Source organism: Neophocaena asiaeorientalis, unplaced genomic scaffold, assembly GCF_003031525.2.
Source record: "Neophocaena asiaeorientalis asiaeorientalis breed wild unplaced genomic scaffold, Neophocaena_asiaeorientalis_V1.1 scaffold125, whole genome shotgun sequence".
NCBI classification, from domain to species: Eukaryota; Metazoa; Chordata; class Mammalia; order Artiodactyla; family Phocoenidae; genus Neophocaena; species Neophocaena asiaeorientalis.
The window spans coordinates 1,224,217-1,250,175 of NW_020174425.1; the positions used below are offsets into that span (position 1 = coordinate 1,224,217).

General features: G+C 34.8%; 1 protein-coding gene across 1 annotated transcript in view; it reads right to left on the reverse strand.

Moving 5' to 3' along the window:
- RFX6 (regulatory factor X6) overlaps positions 1-25,959 on the reverse strand; it is a 54,364-nt gene that overhangs the window by 13,129 nt on the left and 15,276 nt on the right. The window contains exons 6-10 of the mRNA XM_024756702.1: positions 24,715-24,742; positions 7,287-7,394; positions 3,711-3,788; positions 3,475-3,588; positions 1,265-1,314 (exon numbers count right to left, since the gene is read on the reverse strand). Of these exons, the coding sequence (XP_024612470.1) occupies positions 1,265-1,314; positions 3,475-3,588; positions 3,711-3,788; positions 7,287-7,394; positions 24,715-24,742 (378 nt within the window). The remainder of the gene's footprint in view (positions 1-1,264; positions 1,315-3,474; positions 3,589-3,710; positions 3,789-7,286; positions 7,395-24,714; positions 24,743-25,959) is intronic.

Sequence of the window (25,959 nt, forward strand, 5' to 3'; positions counted from 1 at the left end):
GGTTAAATAAAGTATAGTATTTTTCAGATGCTGGATTTCTCTGCAATCAATCATTTAAAAAATGCTAATCTATATTTGTTGATATGGAAAGATTTTCATAGTATACTGCAATAGTACGTGTACTATAATTCCATTTTTAACATTCCTAGAAAAAAGTCTGTGAGATACAATAATAACCTAAGACATTAAAAATGTGGTAAGACGATGAGTGATTTTTTTAGTTTTATTTTATATGAGTGATTTTTTAAATGCATTTATGCATGTTTTTCATTTTCTAAATGAATATGAACTACTTGCATACTTAAGGGATAAATACATAAATAGTACTTCTCAGGCTAAGTGAAATAATTTATGTAAGTCTCAAATCCCACACTGTGTTTAATAGAAGTCAGCTATTATTACTATTAGTTACACGGCTGAATGCCTGTCACTATGTAAGCATAGCCATTTTGCTGTGACACAGAAGTGTTAAGTGTACCTAATTCAGAGCTCAGGCTAGATGTTTAAAGACAACGTATTAATAATTAAAAGAAACTATTGACCAGGCCAATATCAATTATTATTTAAATAAATAAACCAGTCTAGAGGAAAAGGTAAATCAAAAATAAAGATTGTTTTATCAATCATCATGTATTTATTGAGAACCAACTATGCTCACCCTATATGTATTTGTGCCCCAAAATACTAAAATAAATTTCATTACTAGAATTCGTTTTTTAAAACTCGGCTTTTTTTTCAAGTTCCTATTGTTCTCACATCAGAACAACAGGAAAAGACTTTGTGAAAAAACTTCAGGCATCATTTCAATTTGAGATCTTATTCCTTTGTTAAAAGAAGGTGGTAATTCCATTATGCTACTTTCTAATTTTGGCAATTAAGACCAAAGTTATAATGAATATAAAATAATTTTCCTTATAGTTTTATTATTGTGATTATTTTCCATCAATTATCCCCATTCATCTCCCTCTAGCCAGTTTCCATTGAAGAGCTTCCTCAGTAACCTAAAGGTCAACTACACTTAAATATTTATTTTTCACGTGAGCAGCTCTCAAATTAAAGGGATTTCAGGATTGTTCCATCAATTTTGTTCACTGAGGTTTGAATATAAAAATTGAGGCACATCTCTTACAGCTCATACAAAGGGGCAGGAATAGGAAAATAATATTGGTAAATGAATGAATTTCTACTTAATGTTTTGCTTTACTATAATGTATAAGGTTAAACCCTATACAAGCAACTATCATATTTTATTGACTGAACCTACCTTTCAGGCATTTCTTGCATTGTTGCAGGAATGAGTACATCTGTTAGAACCTTAATCACAGCAAAAGAGAGTTAACATAAATCCTTAATATTTCTATAGAAACACATTTACTCTTTGTCAATTACTTTTTATTCCTAGCTTTCTAGAGAATAATATGTTAACTCATTTCTGAAAGTTATACTTTTATCTCTAAAATGCATGTATATATGTAAGCTGTGTGTGTGTGTGTGTGTGTGTCTGTGTGTGTGTGTGTGTGTGTGTAAAAGGCAAGGGGAGCGGGGGTATATAGAAGCACTGCAGTGCTAGTTAAGCAGGTGACACGAATGTACCAGGTACAGAGAGCTAATTATTGGAACATAAAGAACACTGGAAATAAAGGGCTAGACTGAACCGTAAATGTGGGTGATAGGGTGAGTAGGACCTTGATGAGAACTAGTAAAAAGAAAAAAAGAAAAAATTAGTGCTGACTGATCCCAGCTCAGGCAAAACTATGATAAATAAAGGAAATGGGGAACCAGATAGGATATGAACAGCACAGATCCCTTAGGCTGGCTCATAAACTGAGTGCGCCAGCCTGGAGAAGAGGACCAAGAGGTCCTCTTGGATATTTCAAAACGTGAGCAGATACTCATCTACAAAGGCCTGTGCAGCTTACCAGCAAAATGCACATATAGTCCGTGTATATGAAACACTAAAACAAGAGACAGTATTGTATATGCCCAGTATGCTAGTTACCAATGAACTGGCCTTGGCAATCATGTACAGGTTTATGGACTAAAAGCTGACCACTTTCTAGGGATGGGATGAAGATCTTACAGAAGTTCATATTACACTGCTCTATTTACAGTGCTCACTGTGCCTCCCTGGGTCCACCAGGAGGAGGAGAAACTTTGTGCACATGACGGTACTTAAACTCTGGACTTTTGTGTTGGACTCAAAGAAATAGACCATTTGTCGGCGGGGGTCGGGGGGGAAGTTATGCTTTAAGAATATTTCTTGGAGGTGTTGAATGACAGTCCAAAACAGCTTTACCTTGATGCTGGTAAATGTGTGTGCACGAGTCCAGGTCTTTTCTTGTACCTACCCTTAGAACCACCTTCTTTCCCCTTTCTGGTTACTTCCTCATGTCTTAAACACTTCAGACAATCTGTTAGTGCAAACTAAACCCTTTCTCTCTAAATGATGATATTCTTATTTGACCCAGAAAAATGAGACAATCCTTGCTCTCCTTTGTCCTTCTTCACCTTTAGCTTGAACTAAAGGTAGAGACTCTATTTTCTTATACTGCAATGAGGAAGAACGGAACAGAGGATGGAAATATGGGCTCCCTCCTCCTGGTTCAAGCCCACCTACAGTTCTTGATGTGCAAAATTGCTTCTGGACTGAGTTTATCTAGCTTCTGCTTCACTTCTCTGCAAAGTTGAGAACGAAACAGCAGCAACTAACTTAGAAGGATTTTATTTCCTAAATACTTAACAGGACTCCAGCTTGGGTTTCTTGCTTACTCAAATTATGTTCTAAAAGGAAAGCTTTTGTTTTTCCTTCTGACAATTTAGGAGGTTAATGTAGACAAACTCACTTTAAAATACCCAGATTGCAGTACAGTTTTCTTCCTCAGCTTGGACCTGTGTCTGCTCTAACTAGGGAACAGACTGTTGGGGGAATTAGCTTCACCCTCTTCCCCGCTGAGTGGCGGGCTAGATGGCAAACAAGCTCCTATCTGTTTACTATATCCTCGTGATCCTTCTGTAGACACTTAGGGACTCTTATTTGGCTTAAGAACAGAATTGGTCATTAATGCATTAACGCTAGAGATTTCCAAATTTTTCAAGTTATTAGTCCCATAAGAGTGCTTAATTCTGCTTTCCTCAAAACACTGATACTGTGAAAAAGCCACTAAGTTATTTACTCTGAAAACACCTTAAACAGTTAATAAAAATTAACTAAGTTTTTATGGAAGTATGTCATATTTAGAATCATTCTTAGCTGTAAACAGAAACTGATTTTGTTTTACTTAATGAAACTTTATATTAAAATACATTCACTATTAAATATACACTATTAACCTGCTTGCTTTCTCATCAGAAAAATAATTGATAGTGTATCTCCAGCCAGGAATAACAAATTTATTGAAAATATATGGCAAAAATTTAGATGGAATGTTTTCTAAAGAAATATATGGTTCATGTTTGACATCCTAAGGAGCTTACCTTATAAAGAATTGAGTCACAAACACAGAAAATGTCAATGATAACAGGGTTTTCAAGCAGGGGAAGAAGATGATCAGGCATTCCTTGCCAAAAGTGTAATAAGAAATGCTGGATCTAGTTGAGAGCAAAGCGTATGTACATTAATATCAACATTTTCCTTAACATGAACTCATATGAAGAACAGGACAAGAACGTTTACATAATATAGTCAGCAAAGCATTCTTTGTCACTCTTACCTCCTCAAAGTTTCCATTTATTGCATTGTCCAGGATGCACTGGCAGTGAGTTTTGTACATCATTATTAGGGTATCAACCTATTTCAAGGAAGAAAAATCTTAACAAAAGCACCCTTTCAGTGCTGCCTTCATTTTGTTCATGCATTCATTTGTTCATATATTCAAACACATTTTTAAAGTTCATGCTATGTACCAAGCATTGTGCTCAATCCGAGGAACCAAAAATAAAGGCACAATTCTTATTTTAAGGAGCACACTGCCTTGTGAAGGGAGAAAGGCAAGCAAATGGACAACTGCAGGACAGTGTGATAAGAATGATGAAAAAGCTGATTGTTCAGGAAACTATGGGCCAAAGCAACATTGTAGTTTTCTGCTTAATAAAAAAATTACCTTTGATTGGAGAAATAAATGTAAAATGGTAAAATACATCAAATCTTCACACCGTTTTATTAAGTAGGTGCTCGGGTAGTGTGGTGCAGTGGTTTCCTGTGGAGTCAGCTAACACTGAGCGTCAGCTCCACTGCACTGTTTTGCACGGGTTGCTTTGTCTCTGACCCCAAGCTTTATATCTTCAAGTAAGGTAGTAATAACATATCACTCATAAGGTGTTAAAGAAGATTAAATGAGATATGACGCACATGGAACAATTTTCCTGGTATGAAGTATAAGACTTTACCACATTACCTAAAATTAGTAATAATATCAAATGACTTGCTGACCAAAAAAAGATTTGAACATTAAATGTCTGTTATGAAAATTCTTTATTTCCATGTTACACTGATGTTTGTATTGCAGAGATAGAAAGTTTTAAACATATTTTTAAATATGCGATGGATTAGAACTTGATAATATTCTGGCAAACTAACAATATTCATATTCAAAACATCTTTATTTCATAAGCTAGAAATATTCCTACCTGTTACAGGTTGTGTGTTCTATGTGAACTGGAACAGGCTTAGAGGTTAGAGGTGTGAGCTTTTCCTGCAGGATACCTGGATTTGAATGCTAGCTCTAATCTGCTACGTGATACTGGGCAAACTACTTGACATTTATGTGTTTTAATTTCTTCATCTATAAAATGGAGATCATAATAACAGTAAATATCTAGTCAGGTTGTTATGAGGACTAAATAAATTAACACATGAAAGTGGTTGGAGTAATCCATAATTCATGTTAAGAAACTTACAGTTGTTAGCTATATTTACCTTCATAGTATCTAGGGTAGTCATGATGACGGGGGTGTCCTACCCCTACTCTTTGCTCTCCAACCTTTGTCCCTGCAGCCCAGTGACAGCACATATCTTTGTGGTTTAGCGCAAAGCTGTATAACGATGACATGCAGATTACCAATATACTTCCAAGGAGGTATGCCGACTACACACCTCTGGCAGGACATGTCACCACTGATGCAAATGAGACATGCTCTTTACTTTAAGCAACGATTTTACATTTTTAGATAGGTTGCCAAGACATATTTCTAAAATGAGGATAAGGACAGCATGAAAGATAGAAAGGAATTCATAATTCTTGTCCGAAATTAACCCTTTGATCCCTGAGACCTACTAAAGTACAAGTAAACTTTTATCTTCACAGGTATTTCCATTTATTTGTGTCAAAATTTTTTCTCCAATACACAAATCATCAAAAAATTTAAATCTTATACTGATACTTTATTTAATATTTACATAGTCTTAGGACAATAAATTTTCACTGTAGCATACTTTGCAGTCTTTATAAACATACTTTTGCTCAATTTTCTGAGAATAGACACCACATTACAGAGAGTAGGAGCAGAGGCAAGGCTTAGCTCTAGTAAGGTCAGTGAGCAAGTGGGGGAAGGGTGGCAACTGCCCTGAGTGACACTGTGATGGGGGCAGAAAGCAGGCCTCTCAGCTTCAGCCAGCACCCCGCACTGGGGTCAGCTTCTCCCCAGGAAGTCTCCATCCTTCCTGCCTCAAGAAAGTAGGTGCTTAAAGTGCTTAGCTTCAGCCCCACCCATCCTTCTAGACTGACAACTTACCTGGGGAACCTAGCTACTGGCTAAGAAGGTAAAAGGCAGGGCCCAGATGTCCTCAAGGGACAAAGAGTATTAGTCCCTGGAGCTCATGATGGGGACGACTGGGAATGAATTTAGAAACCAGGGGTTAAGTGTCTTGAATACTGAAGGAGAAATGACCTACAGACCAGTTTTCAAGTTGGCAGGTAAGGAAGTCCTTGGAAGCTAGCAGAGAAGCTGAAATAAACTATTGGAATGTATTCTTCACTTCTCTTTTTTTTCTTTGTTACTGTCTCCATCTACCCTCCTCACCCGGTATATTTACACAGTAAACATCTTCTTGATATGTTTGTATGTAAGCTATCCTCTCCACAAAGGTGAGCCAACAATACCCTCCCCCAAAGAACTGTGTTCCCCGAGGTCCCGCAGACTTTCACAAGTTCCCCCACAAGTTGCCACATGTTAACACCTACTGGAGGTGTCTCAAATCTGAAGTCATAATATCACACATTATTTCTATATGGTTAAAAAAATGATGTGATAACCTTGAGGAATGTGATGGGAGAGGAGAATAGTAGGAAGTGGACATACTCCAGGAGACATGAATCAGCATCTGAGAATTATCTTCTATATTTTGCCTGTTCTTAACGGGGAGAGTAAGTCTGTCATTAGAATGAACACTGGAAGTTGCTGTGCATCTCTACTTATCTATCAATAGACCTTTTTATCAATGTGTCATTTTTATTTCTAGTTTCTACAAAAGCCCATTACTAAAGTAATACAGGTGGACATTATTAATCATATTCCTCTATCTTTGCACCTCAAAATATGAACTGACTTAAACTTACTATGAAAGATGTTTTCCTCAAATGCTAATAAAAAATGAACGTTAATTGAAAGAAGAATGTAGAAATTTTATGCCCTGATTTAATAATGGATCCTACTATTAGTCAGCAGATAGCCAGCAAATGACTCTAGAAGTTAAGAAATAGAGGAGGATTTAGCTTTAGACTTTACTACATAAGCACTGAAAGTTTATTTATAAACTGAATTTTATGAAACTGTTTCTACCTTAATTTTCAACAAATTTTGCAACAGAGCACAGTTTTACAATGGAGAGGAATCTTTGGAATCTTCGAGTGGGGTCCTTGCATTCATCTAGGCATTTCCCCCTCAGTGCTAGGAACAAATTCTGTCCTAGAGAAGTGCTTGATGACCAGTTACTGAAATTAAATAGAACTAGAAAATATAGAAAATATAACGCTTATAATTAAAGAAATTGCATGTGATAGACACATTCTAGTATTTTCTTCCTTGATACTGAGTTTTAAATAAAAGTAATCTTTAGCCTTTACGGTTTATTTTACCACCTTCTGATTATGTACTATCATGGAGATGGTAAATAATTAATTGGAAAGTCTTTAATCGATGTTAGTAAATGTTTGTCCCTCCTATAAATCAGTCAATTATGTTTGATTATGTAGATTTCTATTTCCTGCGAGTGCCATGAGATTCCCAGTAAATTGAGATATGGAACCAACATATCAGAAAATCAATAGAGAAGTATCTTTAATTGATACCTTGTCCTTAGAAATGCATCCTTGGTACACAAGGTGTTGAGCACTGGGGAATTCTGGAAGAAGTGTTCCAGTTTTTGAGCTAAGCGAATATTTACGAGTGAAGCCACCCTATAATTTAGAAAAATGAAAAGAAATAAATCATTATCAATTGTTTGGCTCCAAAATACAATTCTAACAAAATAGAACCTTACAAAATTTCATTCTTTTTCATCCTGCAAACCATGACAAGTTAGGAGATTTGGGTAACTGTTTATTAGATCAAATAACTGAATAAATTAGACATTTCAGCAGAATTACTGTTACCAAATCATAAATAGTTTCACAGTCTGGATATTTTTCTTATACTTTGAATTTTAGTTTTAGACACTTGCCATTTTCACAACTTTTAGAAATTTAATTTTAGTTCACAAGTTTACATTTGTTAGTGACATAAGTTTTGAAAGATCTATTTTTAGACTACTGAAATTATTTTAATATGAAAGGATCAGAAATTGCCAAATTTACTTATGGATTACCAAATCATTTATGGATTAAATAAATGAGATGATAATAATTTAATTAACTTATCCAACCTCAGAGATAATTAATGGTAAAATTGTAATTGGAGTCCCAAACTAGTACTCTGGATTTTCCCATCTCAATCTTCTTCCCCCTGCCAAATTCAGATATTTGTTCTTCTTTTGAAGCCTTTGGGGAAAGCATACCTGTGGTAGTTTTCAGAAAATTAGAAAAAATGACAAATAAGTAACATATACTACTGCAGTGCTAATGTACCTACAAGAAACACACACAGAAAGAGAGAATGCATATTCATGACGGAACCAGAGCCTTAGCGAATCAGTCTCCCAGGTTCCTTCTCCACAAACAAAACTTTAACAAATTGGATTCTAGTAAAAAGTTTTGCAAAGAATAAAATTGTGAATATGGCAAAGGAAGTAAAGTGTTCCTGGCAAGGACCAAATTTCATTCTTTCTCATAGTTTTCCTACATTTGCTTCTCGAGTTTTTGTGTTTCTTTGTGTGTCTTTGTCATACTGAAGATGTTTACTAGACAAAAGCTTTATTACTTACATAGGTAGATTGGGTCCCTACCCTGTCTTATCATTCCCAACATTTGTAGACTCTTACGGAATTATCATGATAAATCAGAAAGAAGTTGGGGGGACTTTTGGGTCCTTAAACACCAATTTCTTATTGACTGATTTGATATATACTTTCACACAAATTCTATACTAAAAGTGCAGTAGAATTTCATTACTTTCAGGTTAGGTTTTAGTTTTTAGCCTTGTTAATCTTTATTTTCAAGTATGGATAGAAAAGGATTATTCTGATTAAATAATTTTTAAGAAATTAATAAAGAACTACTACATAAATATCATAAACTGAGATAATAGCATGGTTGATACAAATTAAATCAGTCTTAATTCAAGATATGCTTCAAAGATTTTTAATTGCTTTGGGTTGTCATTTATGAGCATCAATTATCATTGTGCTGACAAAGAATGGTATTGTCAATGAATAGGGAAAAATAATAAAATGCAAGAAAATAAAGAATTTAATCTGGAAGGAAGTGATATGGCAAAATATGAAAATAACATTTGATAAACATTTAAAAATGCACTTAAATTCTAACTTTAGGAAAGCTTACACCTTTTTCTTATACCTTTTCTCTTGGGTGGAATATCATATTTAATTTAGCATAATTTGGTGAGATTGGAAAAGAGAGACAAAGAAATAGAAACCAAAAATGACAATACATAATGTACGTGGTGTATTAAAGTTAGGAATATGAGAATAGTCTCATTTCCATAAAACAAATATAATTAGTAATCGAAAATCTTTGTACAAAGAAAAAAAAAAAAAAAAACTGGCCCAGGAGATTTAACAGATGAATTTTCTCAAACATTCAGGAAACAAATCATTTCAAACTGAAAAGATTTTTTCCATACAGTGAAAAAGAAGAACCACTTCCCAATTCATTTAAAAACTTTTATGCCAGAATTGGACAAGGACAGAAAAGGAAAGAAAAATTGTAGGCCAATCTTGCTTAATATCATACTTGAAACAGTACCAGACAAAATATTAGCAAACCAAATCCAGCAATCTATAAGAGTGATCATAGCCACCTTAGGTTTAAATTGATCACATTAACAGAAAAAAAATGATAATTATATATATTACATAGCCATCTCAATGGATGCAGAAAAATCATTTGTTTAAAATCCATCTACCATTCACTACTTTTTCTCCCTCTCCCCCTCTCTCTCTTTCTCTCTCCCCTCCTCCATGCTAGAAACAGAGGAAAACTCTTTAATCATTCAATAAATATTTATCAAAAACCCACAGCAAATATCATCCTCAATGGTAAAATACTATAAACATTCTCTTAAAAAACACGAATAAGATAAAGTTCCCTACTGTCCTATCTTTAATTCAACATTGTATGAGTTATAGCCTGAGCAGTAAGACCAGAGAAAGTGATGAAAGATGAAATATTGAAAAGGAAGAAACAAAACTAGCATTATTTGCAACTGAGTTGGTTAATTACATTGAAAACTAAAGCAAACTGCACAAAAATTGTTACAGTTAACAAGAGAGATTTTCAGCAACATTGCTGAATACAAAATCAATGAAAAAGTCAACTGAATTTCTAAAATCAAGAAACAAATATTAAGAACATACAATGAAAAGATACTGTATAAAATAATAACAAATATTAAAATAAAGTTGAAATATCAGTAAAGGGATAGAAAATCTAAAAAGAAATACTAGAGCTGAAAAGTACAATAACTTAAATTAAAAATTTATCAGAGGGATTCAAAGGTATATTTGAGTAGGCAGAAGAAAGAATCAGAGAACTTGAAAAAAAGGATAATGGAAATTATTGAATCTGAGAAACAGAAAGAAAAAAATGTAAGAAAAGTAAACCGAATCTAAGGGACCCTTGGGAGATTAACAAGCAGACCAACATACACATTGTGGGAATCCCAGAGGAAAAGGAGGGGGAGCAGAGAGATTATTTGAAAAAATAATGGCTCAAAACATCCCAAGTTTGATGAAAAACATGAATATAAACATCCAAGAAGCATAACAAGGTCCAGTTAGGATGAACTCAAAAAGATGTACAGCAAGACACATTATAATCAAATTTTCAAAAGACAAAGAGAGAATCTTGAAAGAAGCAAAAGAGAAGTAACTCATCACCTACAAGGGATACTCAATAAGATTATCAGTGGATTTCTCAGCAGAAACTTTGAATTCCAGAATGACATATTCCAACTGCTATGAGAAATAAATTGTCAACCAAAAATCCTATACATGACAAAACTGTTTTTCAGAAGTGAAAGAGGAATCAAGACATTTGCAGATAAATAAAAGCTGAGTGAGTTTGTTACTACTAGACTTGTTCTACAGGAAATGCTGAAGGGAGTCCTATGGGTTAAAATGAAAGGACACTAGACAGTAGCTTGAAGTCGTACAAAAAAATAAAGATCTCAGTAAAGGAAAATACATGGGCAATTATAAAACTAGTATTATTGTAACAACAGTTGTAAGTCTACTTTCTGTTTTCTACATAATTTAAGAGACATTTTTTAAAAACAATTAATAGTATAAAAGCTAATATTATTGTAACTTTGGTTTGTAACTCCACATTTTGTTTTCTACAAAATTTAAAGACTAATGCATTATTTTAAAAAACTATTATTGTTCATTTTTGGACACACAATTTGTAAAGATCTAATTTTGTGACATCAGTAACTGAAAGAGAGACAGAGCTGTAAAGGAGCAGAATCTTGTACATTATTGAAGTTAAGCTGGTATAAATTCAAATTACAGTGTTATAATTTAGGATGTTAAATGTAATCCCCATGGTAACCAATAAGAAAATAGTTATATAAGGTACAGCAAAGCAAATGAGAAGGGAATTAAAACGGCTCACTACAAAAAATCAACTAAACAAAAAAGAACAGTAATGCAGGAAATGAGGAGTAAAACTGCTCTAAGGCATATAGAAAACAAATAGCAAAATGACAGAAGGAAGCCACTCCCTATCAGTAACTACTTTAAATGTAAATGGATTAAATTCTCCAATCAAAAAAAAGTCATTGGCAGATAGATTTTTTTAAAAAATTATCCAGTTTTGTGCTGTTTACAAGAGACTCACTTTAGATCCAAAGACACAAATAGGTTGAAAGTGAAACATTGGCAAAAGCTATTCCATGCAAATGAAACCAAAAGAAAACGGGGTGGTGGGGGGCTACTCTAATATCATATAAAATAGACTTTAAGTCACAAAATTTTATAGAAGATAAAGAAGGACATTATATACTAACAAAAGTTTCAATAAATCAAGAAGATATAATAATTATAAATATTTACACACCTATTACAGACCATCAAAATATATGAAGGAAAAAAATGACAGTATTAAAGGGAGAAATAGTTCTACAATAACATTTGGAGATGTTGATACCCCATCCTCAGTTATGCACAGAACAACAAGACTGAAGATAAGTAAGGAAATAGAGGACTTGAGCAGCACAATAAACCAACTAGATCTATAGACATAAGCAGAACACTCTACTGAACAACAGAATACACATTTTTCACAAGTGAACATATAACATCTTCCAGGAGACACCATGTATATTGGCCATATATTAAATTTCAATAAATTTTAAAAGATAGAGATCATACAAAGTATCTTCTCTGATCACAGTGGGATGACAGAAGGAAAGCTGGAAAAATTAACAAATTTGACAAAATTAAACATACTCTTAAACAACCAATAGATCAAAGGAAAAATCATAAAGGCAATTAAAAAATATCTAGAGATGAATGAAAATGGAAACATGACACAAGAAAACTTACAGGATGCAGTAAAAGTAGTACTAAGGGAAAAAATAAGAAAGATGTCAAATCAACAACCTACATTTACAACTTAAGTAATTTGAAAAAGAACACACTAAACCCAAATGGGTAGAGAGAAGGAAATAATAAAATTTGAGCAGAGATAGATGAAATAGTAGAAAACCAATAAAGAAAATCAATGAAACCAAAAGTTTGTTCTTCAAAGAGATTGAAATTGACAAACCCATAGGCAGACTGACTTTAAAAAAGAAGAGAGAAGACTCAAATGACTAAGCCAAAAAATAAAAGATAACCGTGTCTACTGAAATAAAAGGATTTTAAAAGAGTATTATGAAGAATTGTACATCAACAAATTGGATAACTTAGATGAAGTCGATAAATTCATAGATACACAAATCCTACTAAGACTGAATCACAAAGAAAGAGAATATGTGAATCAGTCTACAACTAGTAAGGAAATTGAATCAGTAATCAAAAATCTCCTGAAAAAAGAATGGATCTGGACCTGATGGCCTCACTGGTGAATTGTACCGAACATATAAAGAAGAAATAACACCAATATTTCTTACAGTTTTCCAAAAAATTGAAGAGGAAGGAACACTTCTTAATTCATTCTATGAGGGCAGCATTACCATGATACCAAAGTCAGATAAAGACACTTCAAGAAAAGGAAACTACAGACCAAAATATCTTATGAACATTGACACAAAAATCCTCAGCAAAATACTAGCAAACTGAATTCAGCAGGATATTAAAAGGATTATACAACATGACCAAGTAAGATTTACTCCTGTAATGTAGAGATGGTTCAGAACACAAAAATCAATCAATGTAATACACCACATCAACAGAATGAAGAAAAATTAAACACATGATTATCTCAATTGATGCATTTGACAAAGTTTGACACCCTTAAAAGAAAAGAGTTTGACACCCTTTCATAATAAAAACACTCAACAAACTAAGAATAGAAGGAAACCACCTCAACATATTAAAAGTCATATTAAAAACCCACAGCAAACATCCTACTCAATGGTGGAAGATCGAAAGCATTTCCTTTAAGACAAGGATAAGGCACAGCTGCTCATTTTCACCAATTCTATTCAACTAGAAGTTCTAGCCAGAAAAATTAGGTAAGAAAAAAAAAAAAACATCCAAATTGGAAAGGAAGAAGTAAAATGATCTCTGTTTGTAGATGATACGATCTTGTATGTAGGAAACTTTAAAGATCACACACACACACACACACACACACAAACTGTGAGAACTGATAAATGAATTCAGCAAAGTAGCAGGATACAAAGTCAACACACAAAAATCAGTTGCATTTCTATAATATAACAATGAACAATCTTAAAAAGAAAGTAAGAAAACAATTCCATTTACAATAGCATCAAAAATAGATAAAAATTAACTTAACCAAGGAGGTGAAAGACTTGTACAATGAAAACTACAAAACATTGCTCAAAGAAATTAAAGAAAACATAAATGAAAAGGCATCCTGTGTTCACAAATTGAAAAACTTATTGTTAAGATGCCGAAACTACCCAAAGCAATCTATATAGATTCAATACAAAATCCCAATGATGTTTTCCGCACAAATAGAAAAATCCATCCTAAAATTAATATGGAATCTCAAGATACACCAAGGAGTAAAAACAATCTTGAAAAAGGACAAAGTTGGAGGATTCACACTTCCTGATTTCAAAACTCACTATTGATACAAAGCTACAGCAATCAAAACTGTGGTGTTGACACAAAGACAGGCATATAGATCAATGGACTAGGATAGAGAGCTCAGAAATAAACCCTTGCAAAAAATGCTCAAAAGATTTTGACAAGGATGCCAAGAATATTCAATGGGGAAAGCACAGTCTTTTCAACAAATGGTGCTGGTAAAACTCAACATCCATGTATAAAAGAATAAAGACAGACCTTTACCTGATACCACATACAAAAATTAACTCAAAATAGATCAACGACCCAGATATAAGACTTAATATGTGAAACTCAGAAACAAACAGGGCAAAATCTTCACAACATTGGACTTGGCAAAGATTTCTTGGATATGATACCAAAGGCACAGGCAACAAAAACAAAATGAGACAAATTGGACTTCATAAAAATTACAAATGTTTGTGCGTCAAAGGACACTATCAACAGAGTAAAAAAGCAATTTATGAAATGAGAAAAAATTCACAAATTGAATATCTCAAAAGGGATTAATATTCAGAATATATAGAGAACTTGTAAAACAACAAAAAACCAACCAACCTGATTCAAAAATGAACAAAGGACTTGAATAGACATTTATCCAAAGAAGATATCCCAGTAGTCAATAAACACATGAAAGATGTTCAACATTACCAATCATTAGGGAAAATCAAATCAAAATCAAAATGAGATACCACTTCATCCCCATTAGGATGGCTAGTATTAAAAAAACAAAACCCAAAACCAGAACATAACAAGTATTAGCAAGTAGGTAGAGAAACTGGAACCCTTGTACACTGTTGGTGGGAATGTAAAATGGTATAGTGCTGTGTAAAACAGTATGATGGTTCCTCAAAAAATATAATTACTATATGATGCAGTAATTCCTCTTCTGGGCGTATCTCCCAAAGAATTGAAAGCAGGGTCTCAAAGAAATATTTGTACACCCATGTTCATAACAGCATTATTCACAACAGCTAAACCATGGAAGCAATCCAAATATCCACTGAGAAATGAATGGATAATCAAAATGTTGTATATACATACAATGGAATATCATTCAGCCTTATAAAAGAAGGAAATTCTGAAATATGCTACAACATGGATGAAGCTTGAGGACATTATTCTAAGTGAAATACAAATACTGTATGATTACACATATGTGATGTACCTAGAGTAGTCATAATCATAGAGACAAAAAATAGAATGTTAGTTTCCAAGGGCCAGGGGGAAAGGGAGATGGGGAGTTATTTTTTAATATGTATAGCCTTTCAGTTTTGCAAGAGTAAAAGTTCTGGAGATAGGTGGTGGTGATGGTTGCACAATAATATGAATGTACTTAATACCACTGAACTATATGTGTACTTAAAATGATCAAGATAGTAAATTTTATGTTAATTATATTTTGCCACAATAAAAACAATCAAAAAATCAATTACAGGTGAAATAAAGACTTGTGTTCAAAGAATAAATAGAAAAATATTTTTATGATCTAGATTATACACAGATTTTTTAAAAAGATAGAAAAATGCTAATCATAAGGTTTAAAATGATCTTCATCAAAAGATACTATAGAATGTTGAGCCATGCCACCAACAGAGAGAAGTAATTCACAGCACATAACCTACAGGATATTAGTATCCAGAATATATAGTCTTTGAACCAAAGTTTTAAATAGAAAAATTATGTGATCTTAACAAACGTTTCATAGAATAGAATTGACCGATAAAAATCCCAAAAGATATTCAAGCTCATAATGTTGATGTAGTTATCAAAAACAATTTTCAAGTGAAAACCACAGATACCATTTTACACCTATTGGACTGGCAAAAACTCAAATGTCATTCAATGCCAAGTGTTCCTGAGAATGCGGAGCAAAAGGAATGCTCACACACAGCTGGAGAGACATAAACTGATACAACCATTTTGGAAAACAACTTGATATTAACTAGTAAAGTTAAACATGAGTATGTATATCCTAAGACCCGAAATTCTACTCCTGCACGTGTGCACCTGGACAACATTCAGAGTAATAATGTTTTTCAGGCAAAAAGGAAAAAATTCTCCCAAACTGGAATGAATAAATGTGCTGTGATATTTTCATACCATGGAATATTAGCAGTACAAAAAAGGTACTAGAACTACATCTATTAACAATGATGAATTACAAAACCTAATGTTGAATGAAACTAGAAAGTCATAGGGAAAAATGAATCCATTTTTATGTAGGCTAAATAATATATTGGTGATAACAAACTGGGCAATAATAAATGATACATAATATTTACTATTTTAATCATTTTTAAATATATAGTTCAGTGGTACTAAGTACATTCATATTGTTGTGTAAGCATCACGACAGTGTTTAATATTCATGGTATACATTCATAAGTGATCAACTTTAAGGAAAGACAAAGGAGTAATTAACACCAAATTCTGGAGCGCAGTAATTTCTGGTAGGTGAGGGCACACAGAGAACTTATCTCTTTTCAGCTATGAGGTAGGTCGTGAGTTTTCATCTTATGCTTATTTTAAAAACTCTGTGTGTGTGTGTGTGTGTGTATGTGTGTTACAAATAATGCATTACCCAATAAAAATGTTAGAGTGCTATGGAAACACACTTAAGGAACAGAGTATATGTCTTTAATTCTTATTTAAAACTCTCATGTTGATAAATTATAGTTTTGTGCAACAGAAGCTAGCAACACGTGTGGAATATCAACAGGGGGCAAGAGTGCCTAAAGAAAAAATTCAGAAATTAAATTTGTTTGGATATGTTAACAAATGCGTACATGGTATAAATCAAATAATAATATTCTGTCTAGAACATGTAACACAAAAAGAAAGGAGAGATTGATAAGCTGGGAAAAATTAGAATATGATCATTTTAATTCCACTAGTAGATTTTCTATTTTAATTACACTAAAAGAGGTGCCAGATCTTAGACCAGCTATGGAGGTCTGGTTTTTTTTTTTTTTTTTTCTCTCAACTGATGACTTCACTACTCTTGGTTGAACTATTAAGAATCTTATTTCCAAAAGAAAACAAGAAGGAACCTACAGAAAAGAAACAATATGATTAGAAGACAAGAGGGTCTGATTTATGAGGAAAGATTAAAGGATTTAAGCTGCACAGTTTGGCTAAGTGATGACTAAAAGAGAGCATGATAACAGTCTACAAATATTTGAAAAGCATATACCAAGGAGGGAGGATTTGCTGTTTATCTTGGTACAAAGTTGTTAAACTGGCCATGAATGGTTGATGTTAAGGAGAAGGAAACTCAAGCTATCAGGGAAACTTCCTGGTTGAAATGTATGAAATCAAGGGACTTATTCCCTAGGAAATAATGGCAACTTCATTACTAGAGCTACTTAAAAGATTCACAGGAAAAGAAAGGCTTCCTTTGACCAGGACAAAGTATTAAAACTAGGTTTCATTTGTTTTTTTTATTCCTGGGAATTAAAGTATTCTGAGACTTTCTCTAAGACATTTTTGAAATCTGAACCACTACATTTATGAATAAAAAATTTAAAACAATCCCAATTCATACCACTGACTGATAATTACTCTTAATTTCCTCCACGTTTTGTTTTGCTTTCGTTGCTGTTGATTTTGTTTGCTTTTATATTATGAACTATTTAAAACTTTAAAAAAGGTATAGGTAGGGCTTCCCTGGTGGCGCAGTGGTTGAGAGTCCGCCTGCCGATGCAGGGGACACGGGTTCGTGCCCCGGTCCGGGAGGATCCCACATGCCGCGGAGCGGCTGGGCCCGTGAGCCATGGCCGCTGGGCTTGTGCGTCCGGAGCCTGTGCTCCACAACGGGAGAGGCCACAACAGTGAGAGGCCCGCGCACAGCAAAAAAAAAAAAAGGTATAGGTAAAAAGTAGTAAATACTCATGCACTTACCATCCCAATTAATATATTAGACTTTTTTTTTTTTGCGATATGCGGGCCTCTCACTGCTGTGGCCTCTCCCGCCGCGGAGCCAGGCTCCGGACGCGCAGGCTCAGCGGCCATGGCCCACGGGCCCAGCCGCTACGCGGCACTTGGGATCTTCCCAAACCGGGGCACGAATCCGTGTCCCCTGCATCGGCAGGCAGACTCTCAACCACTGTGCCACCAGGGAAGCCCCAATATATTAGACATTTGAAATATTAAAGCAGCCTCTGTAGCCCTCCCTAATCTCATTCCCTTCCCTCCCCATAAGGAATAATTAATGTTCAGGATTTGGTTTATATCATTATTATTCAAACCTTTAAAAATTTACCTTATATGTAAATATTCTTAAATAACATATACTATTGCTTTAAAACTGGTACCATGCAGTATGTATCTTTCTACATTCAATGAGCTTTTTTCATACAACTTTAGGTATTTCAGATGAACCTAATTTGATTCTTATAGCTACAATTCACTCATTTCCAAAGCAGTATAGTATTTTCCTGTATTGAATATATAAAAATTTATTTTCCCACTATATCATAATAGACTTTCATTTTTTGGTATTCTGAAATTATAAACAGTACTGCAATGAACATCCTCATACATGCCTCCTTGTGCACGGTGTAAAGTTTTCTCTAGGAATGCAGTCATAATGTGCGTGAACTTTCAACTTTTCTAGATATTGCCCCTCCTACCATTCATGAGAGCCCCTCTGCTCTACATTCCTAACAATATTCAAAACACATATTTTGATACTTTTTAATTGCTGTTATTCCAGTAATGGTAAAATAATTACTTTTAGGTTCTAATTTGCATTTCCCTAAAAATTAGATATGTTTATTGGCAGGGATAGTATTCAAAATATGTATTGAATATATGTTATAGAACCTGGTCAGTCAGAATGGGCACCACGAGCACCAACACTATTTATCAATCATTCTTTTTCATCTTGTGTGAATTGCCTGTTCATATACTTTGCTACATTTCTATTGGGTTACTTTTCATTACTAAGTTGATCACATATTCTAAAATGGTGCCATCTGATAGAAATTTCTGTAATGATGAAAATGTTCTATTTTTTAAAATGTTCTATTATCTGCACTGTTCAAATACAGTATTTACTAGCCAGCACTTGAAATGTAAATAATGTGCAGAGAAACTCAATATTTTATTTTACGTAATTAACAGCCAAGTGTGGCTAGTGGCTACCATACTGCATAGCATAGTATTTATAGATATTAATCCTCTATCATCCAGTTTTATTTTACACATTTTACATATTTTTGAAGCCATATAAACATATATTTGTTTTTGCATCCTGTTTTTCTTCCTAATTAACATTTCTCCATGTCATTAAAAGAGCCCTTTAATAAATGATATAATATTCAGTCCCATAAATGTCTTATAACTTATGTAATCTTTTTTTTTTGTAAAAAGACTTTATTTCTTTTTATTGCTGAATAATAGTTCCTTGTATGGATATACCAGCTTTTGGTGGGGTTTTTTGTTTAACATCTTTATTGGAGTATAATTGCTTTACAATGGTGTGTTAGTTTCTGCTTTATAACAAAGTGAATCAGTTATACATATACATATATTCCCATATCTCTTCCCTCTTCCATCTCCCTCCCTCCCACCCTCCCCATCCCACCCCACTAGGTGGTCACAAAGCACCAAGCTGATCTCCCTGTGCTATGTGGCTGCTTCCCACTAGCTATCAGTTTTTATGTAATCATTTTTATTATTAGTCATTTAGATTGAACAGTTTTTCACTGTAGTCAATAACAATTTTGTCCATAATATTTTTTCTGCATTTTCTATTATTTCTTTATACAAAAGTGAAATTAGTGGGAGAAAGAGGATGAACACTTTAAAAGACTTGAACACAGATCTTGCAATTATTTTCCAGAAAGTTTGTTCTGTCTTCACCAGCAGGGTATGAAAGAACTTATCTCACCATACTTTCACCAGCTTCATAGTAATTTCTTAATATTTGATAATTTTATTATTTAAAATTTTAATTTATTTGGTAGTTCATTTTTCATGCATTTATTGGCCTTTTCTTCCTTATGTGTATTTTCTATTCATATCCTTTTTTTTTTTACTATTTATTGAGGTCTTCATATTTTTTTAATTGATAGGATTTCTTCATATAGTAAAGATATTACCCCATTGTCATATTTGCATGTGACAATGGAATAATATCTTCCTACTGTCTTTCTTCTGACTTCAGATTTTGTATATGATGCTTTGATTTAAAGGAGTTTTCAATTTCCATTTTGATTTTTTTCCTTTGAAATTTCTTAAACTGTTTTCATGGTAGAAAGTCTTTCCCTGAGGCCCCCGCCCCCCAGAAATGAGGTAGATACATGTTTCCTTCTAATTATTATTTTTGTATTTAATAATTTATATGAACTTGATAAAGGTATGAGGTATAGAAATATTTTTCCAAAAAATATTTTTCTAACATTATGCCCTGAAGAATTTTATTTATTTATTTGGTACTCTATCTTCCTTCATAAAGGACTTATGACAATTCACTGAAAAATATTTCTTCCTTCATTGGTTGTAATGTCTCCTTGCACACACTAAATTATTACACACACTATGGCCCTTTTTCAGGTAACTAATTTCTGCTGTAGATTTGTTCTACCTACATTTGAGTCAGTATCATAGTGTCATAATATTTTGATATCTGCCAGACAAGTCCCTTTTGACTCTTCTTGTTTATACTTCTCTCAACTATTACTTCCTATATATCCTTCTAGATCAAATTAATTTCCAAAAAAACCTGCCCACTCAAAATTTTAATAGAGTATTAAATGTCTAAATCAATTTAAGGAAGAATTGACATATTTATAGTATCTAGCATTCCTATCCAGACATGTGGTACGTCCTTTCATTTAAAATTTTCTTTTATGCCTGTAATTTTTTTTCAGATAGGTAGTATGCTTCTCCTGTTTTGATTACTCCCAAATATTTTTCACTTCTGCTGGTTCCTGCCATTTACATTTTAAAATGTTCTACCTTTCTTGTCTTCCACAGAGACTGTTCCCACCTCTCTCAATAGGGAATCTGTGAGAAAAGTAAGTCCTGTAGAAAAGGATTTTTTTTTTTTTCCCAGTACACGGGCCTCTCACTGCTGTGGCCCCTCCCGTCGCGGAGCACAGGCTCTGGACGCGCAAGCCCAGCTGCTCCGCGGCATGCGGGATCCTCCCAGACCGCAGCACGAACCCGTGTCCCCTGCCCCGGCAGGCGGACTCTCGACCACTGCGCCACCAGGGAAGCCCTAGAAAAGGATTTGAGTGACCATTTTCTCAGTTCTCCCAAGGATGGCACTTAGCTAGTACCATTCCAGATGCATACAAGAGCCCATTCTCTACATACAATGGATGCCTTGGGGCATTAGGGCTACATTCTCTCTGGGAATCCTGACTGAGAAGAGCTGGGACTTTTTTTAAGTTCTTCAATCTCCTACTACTCCTTACCAAGATTTCACTCACAGAAAATGACCTAACTGACTGCTGATACCTCAGAGAGAAATCCCAAACCACTAAACTATCTCAATTTCCTGCCACAAAATCCACAAATCCACTTGCATCTGAACTAACCCATTTCTTTTTCCAGTTTTAATGGAGTAAGTGTTCCTTCTCTTCAGGGCCACTTTCTCCACTCGGAAGCTCTTCCCTGCCCACGCCTTCAGTAACCCTGTACTCTCAACTTTCCCCTCTCTTTCATATCTTTGTTCTCTACTCTTTACTGAATCTGTTTTACCAACATTAGAACCATAGTCTAATCTTCCTTCAAAACTAAATGTCAGGCTTCCCTGGTGGCGCAGTGGTTAAGAATCCGCCTGCCAATGCAGGAGACACGGGCTCGAGCCCGGGTACGGGAAGATCCCACATGCTGCGGGGCAACTAAGCCCGTGAGCCACAACTACTGAGCCTGCATGCTGCAACTACTGAAGGCTGCATGCCGCAACAAGAGAAGCCACCGCAATGAGAAGCCCGCGCACCACAACGAAGAGTAAACCCCGCTCGCCGCAATCAGAGAAAGCCCGCACACAGCAACAAAGACCCAATGCAGCCAAAAATAAATAAATTTATAAAAACAAAAACTAAATGTCAAGCCCTCCTCCAACTATTACCCTTGACTTGACTAAATTTTCTATGTTCAATGCCACTGCCCATTCATTTCACAAACCAAACCCCAGCTCTCCCCTGATAATGTTCTTGCTGCAGTCATTAATTATCTCCACTTAACTAATTTAATAGATCTTTTCCAGTTCTTATCTTGATGACCTTTTAGCACCATTTGATAGTAGCAACCATTCCCTCCTGTTGGAAGCACTCTTTGCTCTTGGCTTCTGTACCACTGTATTCTCCTTCCTCTTACCTCTCTGGATTCTCTTCAGTTATCTTGCTGACCCTATTTTTCTTTCCCACCTTTCAGAACTCTTTTCTCGTAATGTCTTCTCTTCTTATTTATTATTTTTTCCTAGACATTTTTATTCATTACCCTGACTTCAATCACCATCAAACCAAATCCCTAAATCCTCTTGTCCAGTCGCATATATCCACCTGCTCACTTCAAGTCTACACTGGATGTTTTACAAGCACATCAAATATGGCAAGTTCCAAATTGAACCCCTTATCTTTCTATTCTTTCTACCTGCTTCTCTTCCAGTGTTTCCTAGCTAAAAGCAGTCACTTCTCTCCATCCCTAGGGCTATTATCCTCATTCAGGTATTTTCTTATCCAGACCGTCCACACATCTCTAACATGATGCTCCTCTTGTTTGCCTGCCCGTATGCCAGTGTTTGACATCTGGCAACGTCAGAGACATTTTTGGTTTTCACAACGAGGGGGAGGGAAGGCTATTGGATTCTAGTGGATAGAAACCAGAGACACTGTGATGTTGCTAAATATCCTACAATGCACAGTACATCTCCCACTGCACAGAATTATCTGGCCTAAAATGTCAGTGGTACCAAGGCTGAGAAACCCTAATCTATGTGGTTCCATCTGTCTAGACTCTTCTTCCCTTGGCCCCTACTCCTCCTCCAAACTCCTTCTTATTCTCAGTTCTTTCTTTAAATGTCACTTCCTGCAGGAAATGTCCTTAACCACGTAAACCAGGTTAACTCTCAAGACACCCTTTATAATTAGTTATGATTATGTGCTCAAGATAGGTTTTTCTGCTACACTGTAAAGGATCAAATCTATCCATTCACTATTTTGCCCCCTCATACCTGTATCACCACATATCTATTGATTAACATTTCATCCATGAGTTAAAAAAAATAGAACTTCATTGTGAATTTTTAAGAAAACAAATATATCTCAGCCTCAGTTTCCTTAGCTGTAAATTGGCAATATTATCACCCATTTTCCCTACCTCACTGTTCCTAACGTTCAAATGACCTGAAGGTTTGCACTGACAGTCTCACACCCTGAGCAAACTGATGGCTGGTCACTCTAAGTACAAAATAGTTTTTTAAAATTTCAACTTTGTTAAACAAATATTTTATCACAATTTTTTAAAAGTATTTAGAGTATTTTTGAGCCTTTAGAAAGCCCTTAACTATGCTCATTTATATAATCATCACAATAATGATACTCTATTTTTGCTTCCGGTAGCTTTAGAAAAATAGGTTTTATAGCCTAACCAAAATATTTTAGTCTTACTTTATTAACAAAACCTACACCTGAGTTTTGACTATGCTCTTCTAAGGAGGAAGCAGTAGACTTGAGAGAGATTTTTCTTTTATTTGATAAAGTGAGGCTTGCCACCTGCATGCTGTACCAGCTAATGGACCGCTGGTACCACCAGTCTCTTCAAAGTGGCAGAAAGAACACCTGAGAGAAAATGACTTAAATTCCCTATTGACATAAACTTCAGTCAACTGAAGTGTATTTCTAAGTCAATATTTTTGCACTTTCACAACCGTTTATCTAATAAAGAGCTATTATTTCATTGATAAAAAGAGCAATCTGGAGGATTTTATTATGTAATTAGCCATTAACTGTATTAAAAGCACTGGTGGAAAGAAATTGGTCATTTCAGAGGGTTGGGGGCTTTATATTATTTCTTAATATGCCTGCATCATTTCACCAAACTAATGGAGTTACAATTTACGTCAGGTCCAAATTTACCACACAACACATTATCACGTGCCCTCAGGTCTGTGGCACCTCCTCTAATGATTAGTGAACTTGAGGATAATGAAGGCCTTATCATGTGCCTAATTAGCCATGCAGGCCCTAATGGTTGTTTAACTCATTTAGATAAAGTCAGTTTGCTGATCTGTTCTTTGGCTGGGAGTAAGAAGGAGGAGGGTAGTCTAGGCAGAAAGTGTGTGCTGTGCACGTGGTGGACCCTTTCTCCTTAGCTCCCACCCCTGCCATCCCCATCTCCACCCCCAGTGCAGAAGAGATCAGTAAACTGACTAATACACACACACACACACACACACACACACAGTGAAACAATCAAGCATAACATTTGGGTTTCTTGATAACTATCAAACGTTTTGTCTAGATAGGTATATGCCAAATATTAATTCTTTCCATATCCTCAGCTGTAGGCTTTCTGTTTATATTTAAATAACAATTTCTTGGATCAATAGTGGTCTTTTTTAAAATAATCTTTTCAGTATCTGATATTTGGTAAGGGTAATTGAAAAATTACCCCTCCTAGGGTAATTGCAGGTGGTTCAGTAGGTCCATGTAAAGAATGATTAGTTGCCCCAAATCTAACTTAGCTCTGTCTAAAGTCCTCAGCCATTCAAGGGACTCAATAAATAACATTTATTTCTATATTTGCCAATAAGGATGAATAACTCCTATTGTTAAACTTGTAATACATAACAGATGTAAAATAGAAATGAAACTAGTTCTTACCTCATTCTTCAGCTTGCTTCCAGAAAACCTTAAAAATCAGAATATTTTTCATTAGTTAAAAATACATATACAGTTATATCTATCAAGGAAACGCAGAGGACCTACAAAAGTAGTAACCTTATATCACGATCAGTGAAATAAATCTGGAGAAATTTGTTTGATTTTCAAAGGGACCCAAGCATCTTTCTCAACTTACTAACAAAATAAGGCTATTACGGGAAAGTTAAATAAAGGATATTTAGGGAAGTCAGGTAAGATCTGAGGCAATCAAAGCACACTTGATATTAAATATTTGTGCATTCTGGCCTGTATTTTCACTTCACAGTGAGTAGTGGTTAGTAAGCTGCCGTTATATTGTTTGTAATATCTGAGTTCATCTTTGTATGACTCGGGTGACTAAAATTATTTTTTTTTTCACAAGATACCTTACTTTTAAAACTAATTCATTCTTTTGAGAGCAGTTCTTGGGGAATCGTGCCATAAAGCAATCTCAGATGCAGATTTAATCATTTGGAGCTCCAGTATTTTAAAAAATAATAATTGCATATTATCACTGGTTTCATTAGATGTCCCCTTCCTTGTCAATAACCTCCGCCTGATAGTTGATGACAGATTAGAGCAATATGTTCTTTTTTTTTTTTTTTTTGGGTACACGGGCCTCTCACTGTTGTGGCCTCTCCCGTTGCGGAGCACAGGCTCCGGACGCGCAGGCTCAGTGGCCATGGCTCACGGACCCAGCCGCTCCGCGGCATGTAGGATCTTCCCGGACCGGGGCATGAACCCGTGTCCCCTGCATCGGCAGGCGGACTCTCAACCACTGCGCCACCAGGGAAGCCCGAGCTATAGGTTCTTTATATTCATTTGTGTTTTTTCTTTCACAGAGACTCAGTAGCTTAGGTCAGTAGCTTAAGGTAAGCTGGTATATCAAAATATATGTGATTAGAGATGATTATAATAAACTTTTCATCTTTGTAAGATACTGGCCAAGCACATAGATCCTTAAAACAGGTTATCTCTTAGAAAAAAAATTAAATTTTCTGCCTTCATTTTGTTGAATCTAGCTTGAAAACAGATTCAGCCTTATAAGTAAATACTAATTTGAAAGCAATTCTGCTTCCCTGATTTCTATTTTACATCTCTCTGGGATCCCCGGTTCACCATTAATTTCTTATTAATGATTGCAAAGTATATTAATTGCCCAGTCATTGTAAATGTCCATACAAAGTTAAAATTAAGGTTTGATGC